Consider the following 18,385-nt stretch of genomic DNA (forward strand, 5'->3'; position numbering starts at 1 on the left):
GCCCTCCTGTCAGCATCAGGCAAGACCAGCCTGTCAGTGCGGTACCTCTATGCCCATCACGCAGTACCCACGAACTTTCGTGGACGAAAACTGCGGACCTCCGGTGATTTGTGTCTTTGCACCCTCTTCTCCTCGTCCTCGTGTGCCCACTGCCCGTCTAGAAATTGAATGCGCTGCAGCAATCAGCAGCCGGACTATCACGAAGGGCCCGGCGTCTAACCCAGAAGAACAACAACCAAACCAGGGGCCGCATGGAGCCCCAAGCTTCACCTCCCTCGCGATGACAGCTACGAGAAACTGTCGGTATCTCTGATTACATTACGTCCCGGCTCCGCGGCGCGGGGTGCCAAGAATATGCGGTGTGTATGCGTACAATTACTACGTACAAACGGGCGCAGAATGGGGTGGTTGGTGGTGATATAGTACGGTGTTAACGTGAACATGATGCCGCACTTCAAAACGCGCAGCCATAATGTGATGTAATAACCTCTATCAGGTTCTAAGTATGCGGGATGCGGAAATTATTTGCAACGTGAAACGGGAACGTGGGACATGCAATGCCAATGATCATGCCAGGCGGACGGAGAGCGAGCGATAGGGAGAGCGAAGACAGAAACAGAGACAGGTACTGTGATACATCGATGGCAGAAGAGCGGTACGACGGGGAAAAGCTGGATATACACGTAAGTTGCCGGGTCCAAGAGATGAGAGATATGCGATGCGGCGACAGCGAATGACGAGCGAGAGCTAGAGCGGCGGTCCGATGGACATGCAAGGTAAACAGAGCTGCTGATGATGCCACGACAGAAATACTCAGAAGACGGTCCGAATCTTGTCCGGGTTCCCCCAAAACATGCTTACCCAGCTCCGGCCACTAGTAGTAGTTGGGTCCCCCGAAATGTGGACTGCCACCCTGGGCAGTGGACGGTGCAGCGGGAATGTAGCTGGCTGATCCTTCAGGCTGTGCCAGGCCCGACGATGGATATGACACGTTGGCATAATCGAAGGCCGTCGTGGGATGGTGGTACGCCGGCGACGGCTCCGTCGGCGACAAGGTTTCCAGACTGCCAGATGGTGGAGGTGCCGGGCGTGTGTCGACGTTCTCGCCCATAGAGAGGTAATTATAGGATGGGACATAGTATGTGCTCTGACCGGCGGGGTGCCCGGCAGAGACCCGGGTCGATGGTAGGAGCAGGGAGGACGATGCAACGCCGTCGTCGCCGCTCTGAAGTACACTGCTGAGGCTGAGGGCGCTATGCGAAGACGCCGTGTAAGAAGACGAGGTGCTTGGGAGGGACGGCGACCGAGACGAGGCCGGATAGCGTTCGGGATCGGAGCCTGACCCAGAGGCCGTGGATGGAGGCCATCGCCCGTCGGGTGAGCAGGCCGTGTTGGGAGCAGAGCCCGAGGAATCGTATCCGGGACCTATCGTAGTAGCGGACAGGGAAATCGGAGGTACGCTTGTCGGACGCATCATCGCGCGCCGGACATAGCTGCCTTCATACGTTCCCGGACCACGTATCGTCTCGTCCGATGGGCTCGACGAAAAGCTTCGCGATGACTGACCGCGCGACTGCGAAGCACGGGCGTCCCAGACGAGTCGCACCGTCCGTTGCCGCTCGTCGTTCTTCGAAAATGCCCAACGCATCTCCGAAAGAGCGGTGAGGCAGACCTCGACGTCCTCTTTCGTGCCACTCTCCCCGGCCAGCAAGAAGCCGGCGAAGAAGCAACCGTCTCGGACAAGGGCTGCGTCGTACTGAAAGAACGGAGAGCCGAGATTCCTGCGGAGAATGGTCACGACGTGCCGGACCACGGCATGACACTTGGCGTTTGCCTTCATGTGGAGTCTGAGGATGGTATCAGACTTCCGGGATCTAGCGGAAGGGTGCGATTCAGGGAGGAAGGCTGTCTCTTGAACAGGGAGCGCGACTAGCCGTTGTTTTAGAGCTTCGCGGATGACATTATCTGTGGGCGATGTGTCAATTGATAGGGGACGTGAAGAGAGGGGAAGCGCACATACGGGACTCAAAGAGAAAAATCTACAACCAGCCACAGGGTAAATGTGTGAGCGACGCCACTCTGATCGCGACCGCGATGGCAACTCACCTGCCATCCGTCAATGAACCGCTCAATATCTTCCACCTGCACGATACCATATGCTCCAAATTGTCGAAGGCCATCCAAGTCCCTCCAGGCGCGATCCAGCACCTCCCAGGCATCTTGTATCGCATCCTCGTCGATGTCGTCTCGTTGGCGTGCCTTGGGACCGGTCAGCACAGCGTGCACGTCGCGGCAGAGTGAGGCGATGCGTATGGGAATGGTGGCAAACCGGTAGGCGAATGCGTAAGAGCTTGACGCTCCGCCATCATTCCCTAGTGGTGGGAGGGTTGCTTCGAAAGCCGTCAGGTCATCGTCAGTCCTAGACACATGAAATTAAAGCTGCGGATCGAAGAAGTGAAGCAATAGCCTTACAAGGAGATTCGACCACCACGCAAGCCACTGGTTACGCCATCAACCACATGCGCATACCAGAATATCCGCGCTCGAACCAGGGCCTCGACGTACTCGCTCTGATTGCCGTCAACGTTGAGGCTACAGAGGGCATACACCTGACTCATGGTCGCGTCGTACATTGCCTGTGACAGAAGGATTAGACCGCAAATTTGTCTTTGTTGCGAGGAAAAGACGTACCAGGCGTTCGAGAGGTGTCTGGACCTCTAACGGCGGGAGAAGGAAAATTGGGTTAGAGGGTAAACGGGAAGGCGGCGGAAGAGGGGCGAACCTTCGGTGAGCGGCATGATGAGTAACAACGCGCGGACGCCGTCCCATGAGGGCTTGCGGAGGATGCCCTGGATGTCGACGAGGTAGAGTAGCTCGAGGAGCATCTCGTTGATGCGCTCTTTGCGTTGCTGGATGTCTTCGTCGCGGAGCTCGGGGAGCTCGTCGCCGGCCTCGTCAACGCCATAGCTTGCGGCCCAGACGACGAGAGCGAGAGCGATCAACTGACCGGGGAACTGCAGACAGTCGGTGCTCCCATTGTACCACTCTGAGAACCTAGCGCAGTACTCGGTCGGCTCCAATATGGGTCCTAGTGTACGGTTGATGGGATCGAGCGGGTAAGCGATAGACCGAGATGAGACGATCGGGGAGATCTACGCACTCTGGATGTGAAAGCGACGGAAGAAGGGAGACCTGAAGAACTCGGGCTTGAGCTGTGGAATGACGCATCGCGGGGGGATGACGGTGTGGAGATCGGCATCCTCCTTGGTGGCCTTGCCATAGACCGCTCTGCAGACGGAGGGTGAGCGGTGGTGCGAGCGGAGGTTGGGCCGGGACACTCACTCGACCTTCTGTAGTCGGCGACCTCGGCGAAGGAGCTTGACGGCCTTGACCTCTGCGAACTCGTCGCTTGGAGCGGCTGAGAAAGTGCGGGAGAGAGATGAGGGGGCAGGGAGGGACATACACGCAGTTGAGGCCGCGCTCGCTGCAGTTCGAGCAGGGAGGGTGTTGGCCGGAGGCGAGGGTGGGGAGATCCTTGAGGTCGCATTTGACTCTGATGTATGCGCGTCAGATGAAGCCCCGCAGAGGGCGGAGACGAATGCATACCTGCGCATGCGACACGCGCCACAGGCTAGAGAAAAGAGCGGGGCGTTAGGTGGGGAAGAGGTATGTATGGGATGGAGACGGACGGACCGCTGTACTGCTGCCGGGTGGACTTGGGCTGGGAGGGCGCCCTGCGGGACATGCTGGGGTAGGGGGAGGTGGAGTCGGCGCGGGAGAGAGGGGAGGGGGCGTTCCTGGACGACATGCGCGACGCCGAGGACGCGGGGAGGGTGGAGGGGAGGGAGGGGATGGCGGGGCGCTTTATAGCGGACGGAAGGGGAAGGGGCGTCGTCGAAGGGAGGGCGGACTAAAAGGAAGGCTGGCGGGGACGGGCCGTGGAGAAGACGGGATGATTGGGAGGGGACGACTGTCAATCTGGCGGGCCACTTTGGGCAGGCCTCTTTCGGTCGATTCGCAGACGAGGCTTCCCTGCCCTCCACACTCGACTCGGACCCCCGGCCAATCGCTGCCAATTCTGGGAGGCGCCGGGAGCGCAGAGATTCAGACTCCTGAATTGACTGTCAAACACTGCCCAAATGCAAATATCAGCCAGTCCGTAACATACCATGCCTCTCCTCGGCAACTCGCGTTTGAGTTGGCCCCCCCGCGGCCGTGTACGTGATCTGATCCCCGTCTTCCTCTTCGCGCCCTCCTGGGGGCCCCCGCCGCCATGTCTGGACACGAGCGCCGACGTGAGCGCCGTGCGCAGAGGAGGCGACAAGCACGCACGACACCACAGCTCCCTGCCAGTGCGCGTCCCTCGCACCGTGAAAATGCTGCTGCTTCCGTCGAGCGTGTCACAAGTACTGTCTGCATCTGCACCCCCGCGCGCCTTCTATTTCCCTTCCACGCCATCTCTGCAGGTACAGCCACTCTCGGAACATCCCCCTCCGACCCCCGCAGCCTTCGACAATCGGGCACCCCGCGGCGCGCGTGGCCCACCCAGCTCGAGCCTCACCCAGCCCGTCCCACAGCTGCAAATCCTCCCGCCTTGCGTATCGCCCGTCGCAGCTCCCCGGCCGTCCGCTGGTCTGTGTTCACCTTCCGGTCCCGCGCCATCGCCTCCACGTCTTCGCCGTACTTGGCCACTAGTTGCGAGAGCGTGCCCCGCTCCCCCTTCGATGTGAACCGCTCTACGGCTTTCGCCCCCCTCTCTGACAGCTGCTCCAACCCTGCCAATTTTCACCATCAGCGCGATCCCCGCCAATCCGGAGCGGGCCAGCGCCTCGCTCTGACACAACGACAGATGTCCCCCCCGAGCGCGGTGGGCTTCCGCCATACGTTCGAATATTGTTTCTGAACTCACCTTGCACCACTCCCGTGCTTGCCCCTTGCGGCGCACGCGTCCTGGGATCCGAGCCCAGCCCAACCCATCCCGCGAGTTGCTCGTCTGCACTCGGGTCTGGAACCTCTTCCATTGTCTCTTCTCTTGCCATATCCTCGTCCTCGCCCGACTCGTCCCCCAGCTGCACCTCCACGACCTTGCCTTCTGCGTCACGGATGATTTTGCCGAACCCCTTCCGCACCCCATTGGCTCCCAGTGCCTTTGACGACCCAGACGTAGACGCTTCTGGCTTCTCGCAATTTTTCTCGTCTCCTCCGTGTGTGCACAGCGCCCGCTCCGTTCCCCCGGAAGCTGTCGGATTCAGAGAGGCCGCAAGCCCCAAAGCTTCATAACTGCAAAGTAGAGCACAACCGCAGCCGGCACATCACTTCATCAGTCTCGTCCTTCCGTAATCCTCGCGACACGCTGCGCGCATCCTGCTCCAGAAGCAGACCAAAGGCACAACACTTACTTTTGTCTAACCGTTTTCCGCGCGTCCCAGGCCTCCTGCAGCAGCTTTGGCCCACGAATGGCTAAATTCAGGACGCAATGCTCAGTCCATGCGGCGTGCGGGTTTGAGACTGAATGATGCCAGAAAATCACCAACGTGGTTGCTTTTTCAGAAGTTTTTTCGCGCGACGTGAATGCTGCACAGGTTTGTGGGACCCTGAGCGTAACTTGCGCCTCTGTCGGGGGTTGGCCATCGTTCAGTTTCCAGTAAATAGCCGACCGATCGGATTCGCAGAGCGCAACACGACGAGTCCGAGCACGAGAGTTGGATGACGGCAGAGACGGAGCTGAGGATGGACGGAGAAGACAAGAGCTGTACAAAATGGAAACTTGATCGGCAACTTGGGAGGTGGCCGGCCAGTCGGGCAGCCTCGGGTATTCCCGCCCCTCCGCCAGCACGAGCTGGGCGCCCGTCGTGGTCTGCTCTTTGAGTCTTTCTCTCTTGCACACCGCGCCAGCCGCACGCACGCACTCGCTCGTCGCACAGACAACCGCTCCTTGCCATGTCTCGCGTCCACTTCCACGCTGTTCCTCCCCAGAAGCCCGTCGCCAGAGTAAGTTTGCCAGCTCAACCTCTGTCAAAACTCTTCGGCTGAGCTCGGGTCGACTCTGCTCGCAGTTCGTCCGCGCATGGACACCCAGCCTGGGTCTGTGGGGTGCGGGAGCTGGCGTCGCTGCACTTTACGTAGGTTGCCATTGGTGTCCCCCAAATGTCTTGGGTGTCTGACAAGCTGTTCCCGGCCATTAGCTTCTGTCCGTCACGCCTCTCGTTAAGCGGGCTTTCTTGTCCAAGGTGCCCGTGGTACGTCTCAGCACACCGCCGCCACATCCACGTAAAGTCCGTGAAACCTGATCTCCCCCCGTTTCATGTCCCTGCAGATCGGTGGGTACTGGGCGGACAAGACGCCCGCGTCCGACAAGCCCTTCTAGACGATCCCCCTGCAACCCACGCGCCTCGCATCACACGCAGCGACGTATGCGCACGCACTCGTCGTCTAGCAGCATCTAATGTATACACAAATAGACGGTCGTGGACAGCCCCGTACGCTCTATGCCGCTTGAGTCCGTCCGCGGCCTTCCCCGCGATGGATATAGCAGACGGACCGCGGTCTCGAGACCGCCGCCCCACCGTTCCCAAAGTTCCAACGTCAGCCGCACTAGCGATCACGATCGTATACGCCGTCACAGCTTGGAAGGCGTCCACTCGCTTGGCTCGAGCCCGCAGCTAGTCAAGTCGATGCCCAACTTAGCTTCGAGCTTCTTGAGCGCCTCCAGCGCCCCGCCAATGGCGACCTCTGTACGAGAAGCCCGTTAGCGCATTCAGGCAGAGATATTGAATGGAAACCCCGCGCTCTCGTGCGCAACGTCAGGCGTGACGGCGACGGCCGCTGCACGTACGGATAGTCTCCATGCCGAGCGCCTGTGCTGCCTTGAGATTCCTGGACAAGGATAAGGATGCATGTTTGTACGTCAGCCATGTCAGGGTGCGGTATAGAAGGTGGACCGCGGGCCACAAGGGCTCTCGGGCTGCATGGACCGGGCATTCTCACATTCCGAGGTCGTCCAGAAAGACTGCTTCAAAGGGTTTGATGCCGTTACGCTCGCATGCCAGGAGGTATATTCCAGGCTCGGGCTTCCTGTTCGCGGAGTGCGGCCATGCACCGAAGGTGGAGATGAGAGGAAACTCCCTGGAAGGAATGGTTCGAGCGCGCACCTCATTCCCAGCGTGCTCGAGTCACAGAAGTCGTCGAACAAGGCACGAAGCCGCGGAGGGGTCGCGCCGTCCTGCCAGCCCAGAAACTCGAGCTCGGACTGTACCGTAAAGTCTGGGAATTGCTCCTTTGGTGGCGGCGCGTCGCCGATGATGTCGGCATCGGACTTCGAGAAGTTGTTCGTGAGCGCGATGACCCGCCACCTCCCAGCGGCTGCATCGATCGAGGAGGACAAAGGGTTAGCACCGTCAATGCATAACAACAACGTTGTGGAAGGCGTGTGCGATGAGGGGACACAATTGTAGCCTCGGGGGAAACGGGGGAGGGGGAGGGGGAGTAGGAGGGGCGTCGATGTACCTCGTATGCGTCTGATCGCCTCGACGATGAGTTCGTCGAACACGCCGCTCTCTCGCATCATGCGGCCGAACAGCTGGACAGTTCCTTTCAGCTTGGCAAGACGCACGCCGCGGCGCAGATGCGGATGCAAGTCAGCTCTCTCACCTCGCGGCCGTCGATGTGCAGGGAGGCTGGGAGCTCCGGGCACGCTGCGAAAACGTCAACGTTACACACGCTGCACGACAGGGAGCGTGGCTGACCGATGCGCTTCCGTTTGCAGTACTGGGCATACGCCGGATTGTTGACCTGCGTGTCGGAGAGCTCCCTGCCGAAGTGTTCATAGAATGGGAAGAGCGACATCTCGCCGCGTTCGAATCGCTGCCACGCTCCATGCGAGCCGCGGATGGTGCTGCAGGGAGGAATGAGCCCTGCCCTTCCAGGACGAGCGAAGGCGTGCGCGAACACTCACATTGCACAGTTGATGTAATTGTGGGGGATCCCGTGCTCCCGCTCGTACGCCGCAATTGCGATGAGTGGGCTGCGACAGACAACACCGCCGACCTGTATTCAATGTCAGAATGTCAGAAGCATCAGCCGCAGAGAAGCGCCACAGGCGGGGAACGGGAGCTTGATGCAGTAGGTATACATACATCGAATATCACAGCTTTGAGGTGCGGCGAAGCCATGTCTGTACCTGGACGAGAACTGTAAACTTGTTCTATACACACAACAGCCGCTTGAGAAGCCGAGGGGTTAAGCCAGCGTAGTTAGCGTGGTGCGTGGTAAGGGGCGGGTTGTACGTGTACGTCCTGGAGGAGGGGACGTCGTTCCCAGTCACGACTCACAGTGCCCCTTGGGAGGGACGTCCGGTTCGGTGTCCACTACCAACCGCTTGAGCTTGAGCGCGGGTCATATGATAATGCGGTAATACCGAGATCTCTCGTAGATTGGCTTTCGCTGCTCGTACCCTCGACTCGGAAAGCGACGACGTCGAGGGGCTAGAGTTTGAGTGAGTATGCACAGCCGGGCAGAGGAGAATAGAGGTCACTCGGGTTACTGTATCGTGCGGTTCAAGCCAGAGAGTCTGTGCGTCCTGGCCGAGTCGGAATAGCAAGTGCATTGCCATCGCCGGCGCCTTGGCCGGGGCACAGTACGTCATCCTGTCTGCGGTGTGTGCTGTGTCATTTTAATTAAGTACTTACTACTAGCGGTTCTACGCCCATGCTGTCGGCTGCTACATACTTGGTTGCGAGGGCCTCCGGTCGGAGCACATAGGACGTCGACAGTATGGACGCGCGGAGTGGACGCTATGCGCGCCTTATTGTTACTGAGACTCCCCCCCTATGCCGAGTAAGCACCGCCATCGGCCACGACGAGCTCGGGACTGGGGAAGATGGAGCCAAGCACCGCAAGACGAGTCAGTCGACTGCGCTCTAACACCGGTCAACATTGCTCACGGCTCGCACCGCCCACGTCGGCCTCTTGATCTGCTAGACCGTCTCAATTGGTCTCATAAGGCGCCAAGTGCCAGGAGCTACCTCCTCTGACGTCCCCCCATCATCTCACACACTCCTCTGTCTCCTACTCCCATGTCTGTGAACTACGGTGCTCCCTCTCGACACTCGTCGCACGCCTCGTACTCGTCGCGCTACGGCGCAACACCGCGCCCCGCCAGCTCAGCCCAGTACGGCGCGCAGCAAGGCTACTACGGCGGGGGCGCGCCCGGATACGGATCGGCCCCTCCTGCCCATGGCCCTCCCCCCGGTGCCGATCCCCAGCTGTGGCAGTGGTTCTCAGCGGTCGACACTGATCGTTCGGGGGCGATTAGCGTGACAGAGCTGCAGGCCGCTTTGGTGAATGGTGCGTCCGAGCTCTCCTGGCGTTGCCCCTCTTCTTCGTTCGGGGCGCGCTGATCCCTATGTGATCGAGGCTGATCGCTGGGTTCGGATTCGCAGGCAACTGGACGAGTGAGTTTCACTGAGTTTCCTTCACGCTTCGCAGCCGTCGCGGGGCGGGCTGCAGGGACAGATGAGATGCATCGGGGCCTCCTCGGGCCACGCGCGTCCCCTCCCGCCTCGTGGCCGCGAACTCGCTGTATGGCTCCTGTTGGTCTTGTGAGACTGACACAAGTGCTTCGTAGGATTCGACCTCGATACCGTCAAGATGCTTATGTCCATCTTCGTACGTCTGGCAGCTCTTTCTTCTCGGTCTTGTGTCTGATTGACTGTCAGGACACGGATCGCAGTGGAACCATTGGATTCAATGGCAAGTCCCGTAACATTGAGCTTGTTCCGCATGTGATGTGCTAACACACGATTCCAGAATTCGCTGGCCTGTGGAAGTATATTCAGGACTGGCAAAACGTCTTCAGGCACTTCGACCGAGATCGGTCAGGCTCTATAGACGGAGCCGAGCTCTCCGAGGCATTGCGTAGCTTTGGCTACAACCTGTCGCCCATCCTTCTATCGCTGCTGGAGCAGAAGTATGGTGAGTCCTTAGTTTATGCCCTGTCAGGACGCGCCTCGAGGTGCGCTGAACGTGAAGTAGCTTCTGGGCCTTCTGACCGGTACGGGCCCCCACCGGGCATCACCTTCGACCGGTTCGTCCGAGCGTGTGTAGTGGTGAAGACGCTAACGGAAGCATTCCAACGGTATGTGCCCTCTCGGGTCTATGCATGCATACGCGGCGATTGACGAGTGACGTTCAGGGTCGATACGGACCGCGACGGGTGGGTCCAGATGAACTACGAGCAGTTCATGAAGGTGGGTTGCTGCACTCGACTTCCGCGGACGTGGTGCTTAGCTCATCCTCCGACTTCACAGATCGTTCTCAGTGCGCCGTGATTGCGCTCTGCCCCGCGTACTCGGCTTCTTCGATTGTGCGTTCCGACATCCTGCTATGACCGCGACGACTATGCTATCGAACCTTGTAATATGAATGGTAGTGGGCTCTTTTAGCGTGTACGTGCCATGTAACCAAGTCTCCATGCAGTCGTGTACTTTTATATCATCACCTCGTTTACGCGCGTACCTTGCCATGTCGGACGAAATAGAAGAGAAGACGAGGCGGTCTCGCCCAGGAATTGTTTGCATAAATGACGGCATCTTCCAAGCTATGCGCCCATGTGTTGAGTTTGTTGATTCGTGTGGGCGCAACACAAATCTTTGCTGGCATTCTCGCGACCTCCTGCTTGCTGCCAGCTGGCACCCTCGCCTGACCTGTACATTGAGACAGCTCACGGTCGGTACTTGAACGTTCTTGTGCGAGGGCGGCTGTGCTGACGTCTTTTCACATGGCCCGGGAAGCCCAAGGCACGCTAGCCGCGGATATCAACGGACACGACGCTGTCTGGATCTTCGTCTCTTGGCTGCTCTGTATACCCCCCGCACATTTGTTTGACCAGTTGCCGGAAAGCGTGAAGCCCGGGATAAGAGAGGATTTACGAAACCGTGGTGACCGATCATCTCTACCAGAACGTGGTAAGTCCGGCACTTGCTACTCCAGCCCGGAGCCAGCTCAGCCAGCTTAAGCTTGTTTCCCTACCTCTTCCTCTTCTCGCCCGTCACCCCATACCCTCCTTCCAAGATGCCTTCTCAGTCCAACACCAAGTTCGGACACCTCCCGCTGGCCCTGCCCCCGAATGCAGACTACAAGAAGCAGTGTGTAGAGGTGCCGGGCACGAAGCGCCCGGGTCAGACGGGTGCGTCCACCGCGTCGTGTCGGTCGCAAGCCAAACTGACTGCAGCCAATGCTTGTTAGCTCATTACCGCGGATGTGAGTGTTCATTCTGCCAGTGCTCTGTGCGCGCGGTGGCTCTGCAGCTACCCGCGACGCGTTCACCATGAAATTTCAAACACGACTGACGTCGTCCGTGTTGCAAATCAGCGGCGTTCCCCTTCGTGACGCTCGAGTCCCCCAATGTCTTCACGAACCTGGTCGAGATCTACGACGAGGGCTTCCTACGTGCTAAGGGCGGGCCCTTCCTTGGAACTCGCCCCGTCATCTCTACCAACCCTTTGAAGTACGCCAACTACCACGAGTGGCAGTCTTGGACGGAGGTCGACGCGCGCCGCCGCGCACTCGGGAGTGCGCTTCACAAGCTCTTCCAGACTGGCAAGGTCGGCGGGGGCGACCTGCCCACTGTCGGAATCTGGAGCAAGAACTGCGCGAGTACGTGTTGCATCATACCATGCGTGATTGGGCGCATGACGTACTGACTTCGTCTGCTAGCCTGGCAGATCATTGACCTCGCGCTCCAGGCGTATGGAAAGGTCGGCGTCAGTCTATACGATACTTTGGGGAAGGATGCAGCAGGTGCGTGTTTGCTATCTGGGAGGAAGGAGCTAGCATTGACGTCGGGACGCGTCTTCTGCAGAGTTCATGTGAGTGCGAACAACCCCCGTGGTTGTCTTTCTCAAGCCTTCGTTCTGACACTGCGTGTAGCGTCAACCATTCCGAGCTCTCGATCATCTTCGCCACTCCTAGCCATATACCCGCACTCCTGAAGCTTGCACCCAAATGCCCCGTCATGAAGGTCATCGTTGCCATGGAGCCCCTTGACAGTAAGGAGAAGTCTGTTCTGACCGCCTGGGGCGAGTCACTGGGGGTAGAGATCAAGGAACTGGCTGAAAGTGCGTATGATCCCGGCGTGTGGATACAAATACTGATCCGTGCACACAGTCGAGGAGTTCGGTCGCGCGAACTTGATTGAAGTCATCCCGGCAACTTCGGAGCAGATTGCGACTATCTGCTATACCTCGGTGTGTGCATTCACTCGGTCAATGCGCCTGTATGTATTGAACTAGTGTTTTAGGGTACAACTGGTCTGCCGAAGGGTGTGGTGATCACGCACGGCGCCATGGCGCAGGCTGTACAGGCCTACCTGCACCAGTTCCAGCTGGACACGGAGACGACAATGATGTCGTTCTTGCCCCTTGCACACATCTACGAGGTGCGCCTCAGCACTTGACTGCGCACACAGTTTCGTTATTGACGTTATTGCCATCCATCAGCGAGTCATGGAACTCATCGCCGTTGCCGTGGGCGCACAGATTGGCTACACCACCGGCGACCCCTTGGTGCTCCTTGAGGATCTCGCGGTCCTCAAGCCTCACTTCGTACCACTGGTGCCACGTGTGCTGAACAGGATCTACCAGTCTGCCATGGCGGCCGGTACCGCTCCTGGCGTCAAGGGCGCGCTGTTCCGGAAGGCTGTTGCTACTAAGCTGTATAACTTGCGCACCACCGGTGAATTCTACCATGCGCTTTGGGACCGCCTGGTGTTCCGCAAGGTACGTTCGCTGTGCGATACCTGTGACGATCCAGTCTAAGCCCGTGCTCGCTTTGCAGCTCAATAACGTCCTTGGTGGCAAGATGAAGTTGATTACCACCGGTTCTGCACCTATCAGCGCTAACGTTATGGACTTCCTCAAAGTCGGTCTCCTCACCGAGGTTGTTGAAGGTGCGCTCCATGTATTTCATTCACACGAATGGCAGTTGCTGACTGTATCTCAGGGTAAATATGTATCCTTGCCCGGGAACCGGCCCTGATGCTAACATTGTCTTGCATAGTTATGGAATGACCGAGAACTGCGGTAGCTTCGTCCGCACATGGTCGTACGACGCGACTTCCAGCGGAACGGTCGGCTCGCCCCTGCCGAACTGCGAGCTGAAGCTCCTCGACGTCCCGTCCATGGGTTACTCTGCCGAGGACAAACCCCACCCTCGTGGAGAGATCTGCATGCGTGGCGCACAGCGCTTCACGTGCTACTACAAGGGTGCGTAAAAGAAGGAGACCGACAAGCGTTACCTTCGCATACTGACTCGCTCTGTACATCAGACCCGCAGAAGACCGCAGAGACCATCGACGACGAAGGCTGGCTGCACACGGGCGACGTCGGCCTGCTCGACGACTGCCTGCGACTCAAGATCATCGACCGTGTGAAGAACATCATGAAGCTCGCGCAGGGCGAGTACGTCGCGCTCGAGAATGTCGAAAACATCTACAGCGGCAGCCCCCTCGTCGCGCAGCTCTACGTGCACGGCGACTCGCTCCAGTCGTACCTCATCGCCGTCGCGGTGCCCGACCCGATCCAGTTCGCCTCGCTCGTCTCCCGGGTGAAGGGCAAGCCCGTTGCCCCCGAGGACCTCAAGGCTCTCACGGAGGCCACAAAGGACCCGCAGATCGTCGCCGCGTTCCTTGCCGAGCTCCAGAAGAAGGCCCGCGCGGCCAAGCTCAAGGGGTACGTCTCTTCCTGCCTGCGTGTAAGCTACCGAAGGCTCACATGCCTCTGTGCCTTTTCTCCTAGCTTCGAGATGATCAAGCGCATTTACTTGACCACTACGCCCATGACGACCGAAAACGGCTGCCTGACGCCGACGCTGAAGATCAAGAGGTGCGTGAACTCCGCTGCCAGCGCCCGCTTCTTGCTGACTTTGTTGGTTGTTCCGTGTACAGGAAGGAGACGTATACATTCTTCAAGGAGCCCCTTGACGCGCTCTACGCTCTCGGCGAGCCGTCCGGTTCTTCGTCGAAGCTCTAGATAGGTCGGATCCATGGGCCGTGGCAGAACCTTGACAATCTATACCTCAACCTCTATCCCTGCTGGATCCGTTAGATAGCCCGGACGATCGCTGGTGCCTCAGCGTGATGTTGTATTCTACAGACAATGCTAATGACGGCTCCCGGAGGAGCTCTTCTAGTATACATGCAAGAGGGACCCCGAGCGGACGGAAAGAACTGTCTGAAAGCAAAAAGACAAGCGACAACACAACACACAACATCCGAGCCTATATATATCTATGCAACGCTTTAACACAGCATCCCCCAAATCCAACAATCCGCCTTTCCATGCGGGCCCATGAAGCACTTCTCTATCTGTTGACCTTACAGCCTGACGAAGGTTCGAAGGTTCGCCTCGAAACCGTTCATCGGGGGACGGTCCGTCTGCCCTCGGCGATGCGGCGGGAGAGGGTCGTGCCGAGGAAGCAGATAATGGTCATGACGATCACCCAGAGGTAGCGCAGCAGGACGAACTCGTATCCAATGGAGAACGCGAGGAGCGAACTTGCGAACGCTGGGCTGAAGGAGCGGGAGAGGCACTGTGGAGGGTAGGGGATGAGTACTAGTCGCGGTAGTCGGGGCGATACGCACCATTGCGAACTGACACAGGCCGTTCGTGACTCCGAGCGAGGCCGCATCGGGTGCAGCCTCCTTCACGAGGATCATGCTCGTGCTAACGAAGTCCGTAGTCGGTCAGCCAAGGCCACACAGAACGAAAACGAGAACTGCTCACGAATACGCCAGCGCCGCACACCGAGCAAGGAGCATGATAAACCCGATACCCATCCAGACAAACGCCTGCGTCACGGGCGCGATCTCCCCCGTGACCGCGTCGACGGCGCCCATGCGCGCGAGGATGTTGAGCCCGGGAAGGAGGACGAAGCAGAAGGGCCAGAGGCCCATGCAGAAGTTGTACATACGCGCGTGGTCGAAGCGCCGCAGGAGGAAGGGCATGCAGCATAGCTGGAGGAAGATGGACATGATCCCCGAGATTGAGAGCGCGTACCCGATTTGCGTGACCTGGTGGATTGTGGGCCGGCCACTATGAGCGAATGGAAGCGAAAGATGGGAGACGGAGTAAGAAGATATAGGACGTACATCGAAAGCCAGGCCTCCCTGGGAAAGGGGAGTGTAGCAGAAGAGGACTGGAGGCGGGGTTATTTTATTTGTTTGGGGGTGAGAGAAGGGTGAAACATACCAAAGGTGACGTCAAACGCGGTCGCACTTGACGGGCATAGCATACATAGCGATTAACCGTCATTTCATTGCGAGGGGAGCAAGGGACACTCACATGAACGACAAGCCGGCTCCGCTGATGCACAGCGCACGCAAGACAGGGAGGGTCGTGAGATACCTTATGCTGGCGGGCTTCGTCTGCTTCTCGAACTCGCCACCGCGGCGCTCGGACATCTCAATGCTGTCCTTCTGCTTCCACCGCTTGCTCGGGAGAGTCTAACCACAGCAGATCAGCTCATTGTCTGGACAGGAGCAAGGTGCGTCGTACCTCCTTGAAGTAGAAGTACCCGTAAAGGCAGCCTGTCCATGCTATACTGGTGGCTGCGATACAAGGGAGGAGGTATGGGTATCGTCGGAAGAGCTCAGTGTCAAATGCGGAGAACTTTGTAGCCGGGTTGGACAAAAGACCGCCCATGAGGGGGCTACATCGTCCTGCGTCAGCGTGTCGTGCCAGCAGGTATTCGTCGGCAGGTACATACCCAATGATGGCACCCAACGGCCAGCATAGACCATACAGTGGGAAGGCGGTCGCTTGGTTAGTAGAGTCTGTGATCTCCCCAAGGACGGAGTGGATAACGGCAACGTTGCCGGAGAACAGACCGCCTGAGGCAAGCGTCAGACGGTCGGCGGTAGGGTCGACCATATAGACACACACCTAGAGACCTCGCGAACAACACACCGCTCAGCGTGGTCGAGACTCCCATAAACAGAGTAGCAAGCCCAATACCGAAGATCCCAAGAAGAACGATGGGTCTCCGGCCAATAACATCTGGATCGGACGACATATAATCGGTCAACGGCTCTATGACTGGAACGCACGACGAACGTACCAGACAGCTTGGCCCACTGGTATATGGATATAACCTGTGCTACCGCGAAACTGCTCTCCTGCAACGATGGGCCGAATATTAAGCGTCAAACCTAGACACCTTCCCAGTTGGGCGCGGGGGCGACGTCGCTTACCACTAGACCACTGTAAAAGCCAATCTTTGAGCGATCCTCGGTGAGGTGCATATGCTCCATCATCTCGTTTACATAGGGAAAGATCTGAGTGAAGACGATGGGGTCGACGAGCCTGACGGTGCACAATGTCGCGAGCTGGGCCATGGGAAGCGGCGTCGGCTTGTCGGGCTTGGGCGACTTTTGGTTCTCCAGGGCGCTGTCGTCGCGGAGGGTTTCGTAGTCGTCGAAGAGGCGACGAGCCTCTTCAGGCAACTGACCGCCGCTGGGGGAGGAGTGACAGTCGGCCATGGCGCCTGGTCGAGTCTTGGGGGAACAGCGACAAGAAGGGCACACTGAAGAGCGGAGGGTGAGGCATTTTGAGGGTATCTGCTGGGGCCTGTGACTTCTGAGATTCTTGATTCATGGGAGATTGACAAATCATTTACGTCGTATGGTATGGCGGCGCTCGTCAACCGCTATTCCGGTTGGGCTAGCATGACCTGAGCCTCGATCCCACCGTCGGCAGCTCCTCCGGCCAGGAACCAGATCGTTTCGTCCCCACTGCGGACGGGTATGGGTCACTGCAGTCTGCAGCTGGTGTCGCGCGGGCATGTGCGTTTTACTGCTCGCGTCTGGACGATCTCTGGCTGGGCTGGCAGGCAAGATTAGCACAAGAGACTTCTGACTTCGGACGCGCTGGGCGTGAGTAGCCACGGACGGCCGAGGACAGGCGAGCGCGGACCGGGCCAGCCCGCCAAACAGGGCCAAACAGGCGGGTGGCTGAGGCTCTCGCGGAGCTGATCGACGCCCACCCGCCTCTTGGCTCTGAACCACTACCTCCGCCCTGCACATCATACTTACATACCCGCCATGCCCTTTAGTTCAAACGACAACCTCGTCCTCGTGGCACCGCGCCCAGTGCGCCTCGCTGCTGGCTCCGCTCCTTTCACCTTTTCCAGCCCCATCGCCCACCGCCCAAAGTCCCGGGCAGCCATTCTGTCCGCCGCGACAGACGCGTTTGACCGCCTGAGACTTGCTGACGATCACGTCGATCAACAGCCTGCAGAGCCATCGGAGAAAGACTCTGTATCCCCGCGTGCATCCCCTCGGTATGTATTCATCTGTTCATTTCGCTGACTCCCAATCTGCGATAAGATCCTCCATATCAGTCCTCGAGGTTGCACTGTCAGTGTCCTCCTTCCCATCCAGCGTTGCTGAACACCCTCTCCCAGGTCTACCCCTGCCGAAGCTCTCGAAGAGTTTCTCTCCATTCTCCAACACCCGGCAACCATCCGCTTCCAGCGCACCTCTCCTGTCTTGAGGGCGACCAACCAGACCACCCACTTCTTCGCATACCGTCGCCAGACGCCGTGCAGCTTAAGTCCTTCCCATCCCTCTGAGGGGCTTGGATTGACTCTTGGTGATCATGCTGATGACAAGGAGAACGACACTCTCGTCTATCCTTTCAAAATTCTAGGCAGCGCTCTAGGTACGTCAATATCGCCTCCGCTTACCCAATATTTGTCTCAATCATGTCGCTTCGCAGGGTCACCTGTCTCTCGCATGCAGACCCGTAACCCCTTCCATCGCCACCCGTCATACGAGACCGGCGTGGTTGGCTACTTGCGTCCCCCGTCTGCGCTGTCGCCCTCGCCGACGCACGCTCTCAGTCCCGCGGCCATTCCTCTGCCGTCCCCCACGCCTGATGAGATGGAGCTCGACGCTGCGTCATAGACGTCATGCCGTCTGTGGATGTTTGTCGGTCGGTTCCTTGGGATGCATCCTCCCCGTTAACATCCTCTCCCATTAATTCTCGCTGGTGCTGTTGCTTATTCCCCCAGCAGCTCCACTAGATATCCCCTCCACATCCCACGCTAGGATGGCATCTATTCGCATATATTATTATTACCTAGGACTCGCGAGTGTCATGATATCCTGTACCGGCCGACCTCGCTTCATGTATCATCACGATTTCTTGACTACCATTACTTGACGTTCGTTCCGTGGTTATGATTGACATTCGGGAGTGGCCCCTCTTTAGTCGTATACGTATTCGCAGTGCTTTGTAACGAATTGTACATCACAATGTAATCAGCGTTCTTCATAACCGCGGATATGGTGAATCAGTCAACGTATAACGTACAGTTTGATCCCAACGTC

General features: G+C 58.4%; 8 protein-coding genes across 8 annotated transcripts; 4 read left to right on the forward strand and 4 right to left on the reverse strand.

The window, feature by feature from the left end:
* Positions 1–874: 874 nt before the first annotated feature.
* Positions 875–3,808, reverse strand: L226DRAFT_454081 (uncharacterized protein; the record flags this gene model as incomplete). Its single annotated transcript, XM_067675164.1, has 11 exons — positions 875–1,965; positions 2,021–2,039; positions 2,107–2,419; positions 2,473–2,636; positions 2,692–2,717; positions 2,783–3,088; positions 3,161–3,288; positions 3,343–3,408; positions 3,464–3,553; positions 3,607–3,631; positions 3,694–3,808. 11 exons carry the CDS (start codon positions 3,806–3,808, stop codon positions 875–877), a joined length of 2,343 nt encoding a protein of 780 aa, XP_067540525.1.
* Positions 3,809–4,557: 749 nt separating this feature from the next.
* On the reverse strand, positions 4,558–5,631 carry L226DRAFT_519555 (uncharacterized protein; the record flags this gene model as incomplete). The annotated part of the gene is made up of 4 exons (XM_067678588.1): positions 4,558–4,775; positions 4,910–5,280; positions 5,400–5,460; positions 5,535–5,631. The coding sequence occupies 4 exons, from the start codon at positions 5,629–5,631 to the stop codon at positions 4,558–4,560; spliced, it is 747 nt and encodes a 248-aa protein (XP_067540526.1).
* Positions 5,632–5,828: 197 nt separating this feature from the next.
* L226DRAFT_530154 (uncharacterized protein) lies at positions 5,829–6,692 on the forward strand. The gene is made up of 4 exons (XM_067679774.1): positions 5,829–5,991; positions 6,057–6,122; positions 6,186–6,239; positions 6,317–6,692. Exons 1-4 carry the CDS (start codon positions 5,941–5,943, stop codon positions 6,365–6,367), a joined length of 222 nt encoding a protein of 73 aa, XP_067540527.1. The 5' UTR covers positions 5,829–5,940; the 3' UTR covers positions 6,368–6,692.
* Positions 6,615–8,538, reverse strand: L226DRAFT_530155 (HAD-like protein). The gene is made up of 10 exons (XM_067679775.1): positions 8,417–8,538; positions 8,136–8,366; positions 7,955–8,046; positions 7,746–7,894; positions 7,651–7,694; positions 7,507–7,579; positions 7,152–7,362; positions 6,988–7,074; positions 6,836–6,876; positions 6,615–6,732 (listed from the first exon to the last, which is right to left on the reverse strand). Exons 2-10 carry the CDS (start codon positions 8,169–8,171, stop codon positions 6,620–6,622), a joined length of 846 nt encoding a protein of 281 aa, XP_067540528.1. The 5' UTR covers positions 8,172–8,366; positions 8,417–8,538; the 3' UTR covers positions 6,615–6,619.
* Positions 8,539–8,856: 318 nt separating this feature from the next.
* L226DRAFT_530158 (EF-hand) lies at positions 8,857–10,565 on the forward strand. Its single transcript, XM_067679776.1, has 8 exons — positions 8,857–9,345; positions 9,441–9,452; positions 9,626–9,666; positions 9,717–9,750; positions 9,808–9,972; positions 10,030–10,135; positions 10,193–10,247; positions 10,308–10,565. The coding sequence occupies exons 1-8, from the start codon at positions 9,075–9,077 to the stop codon at positions 10,326–10,328; spliced, it is 705 nt and encodes a 234-aa protein (XP_067540529.1). The 5' UTR covers positions 8,857–9,074; the 3' UTR covers positions 10,329–10,565.
* Positions 10,566–10,656: 91 nt separating this feature from the next.
* L226DRAFT_478482 (acetyl-CoA synthetase-like protein) lies at positions 10,657–14,208 on the forward strand. The gene is made up of 16 exons (XM_067676797.1): positions 10,657–10,725; positions 10,791–10,964; positions 11,071–11,185; positions 11,245–11,259; positions 11,371–11,655; positions 11,716–11,799; positions 11,861–11,867; positions 11,929–12,116; positions 12,166–12,245; positions 12,299–12,436; positions 12,498–12,776; positions 12,835–12,946; positions 13,056–13,262; positions 13,325–13,727; positions 13,794–13,880; positions 13,943–14,208. The coding sequence occupies exons 3-16, from the start codon at positions 11,071–11,073 to the stop codon at positions 14,025–14,027; spliced, it is 2,085 nt and encodes a 694-aa protein (XP_067540530.1). The 5' UTR covers positions 10,657–10,725; positions 10,791–10,964; the 3' UTR covers positions 14,028–14,208.
* On the reverse strand, positions 14,101–16,864 carry L226DRAFT_557280 (MFS general substrate transporter). The gene is made up of 12 exons (XM_067683166.1): positions 16,672–16,864; positions 16,247–16,622; positions 16,114–16,171; positions 15,939–16,052; positions 15,763–15,886; positions 15,552–15,705; positions 15,339–15,499; positions 15,246–15,271; positions 15,146–15,192; positions 14,781–15,067; positions 14,639–14,720; positions 14,101–14,586 (listed from the first exon to the last, which is right to left on the reverse strand). Exons 2-12 carry the CDS (start codon positions 16,532–16,534, stop codon positions 14,413–14,415), a joined length of 1,515 nt encoding a protein of 504 aa, XP_067540531.1. The 5' UTR covers positions 16,535–16,622; positions 16,672–16,864; the 3' UTR covers positions 14,101–14,412.
* A 231-nt stretch (positions 16,865–17,095) lies between these two features.
* Positions 17,096–18,359, forward strand: L226DRAFT_557281 (uncharacterized protein; the record flags this gene model as incomplete). The annotated part of the gene is made up of 4 exons (XM_067683167.1): positions 17,096–17,334; positions 17,381–17,410; positions 17,458–17,714; positions 17,772–18,359. The coding sequence occupies 4 exons, from the start codon at positions 17,096–17,098 to the stop codon at positions 17,957–17,959; spliced, it is 714 nt and encodes a 237-aa protein (XP_067540532.1). The 3' UTR covers positions 17,960–18,359.
* Positions 18,360–18,385: the final 26 nt, after the last annotated feature.

Source organism: Lentinus tigrinus, assembly GCF_003813185.1.
Source record: "Lentinus tigrinus ALCF2SS1-7 unplaced genomic scaffold L226scaffold_3, whole genome shotgun sequence".
Classification (NCBI taxonomy): Eukaryota; Fungi; Basidiomycota; class Agaricomycetes; order Polyporales; family Polyporaceae; genus Lentinus; species Lentinus tigrinus.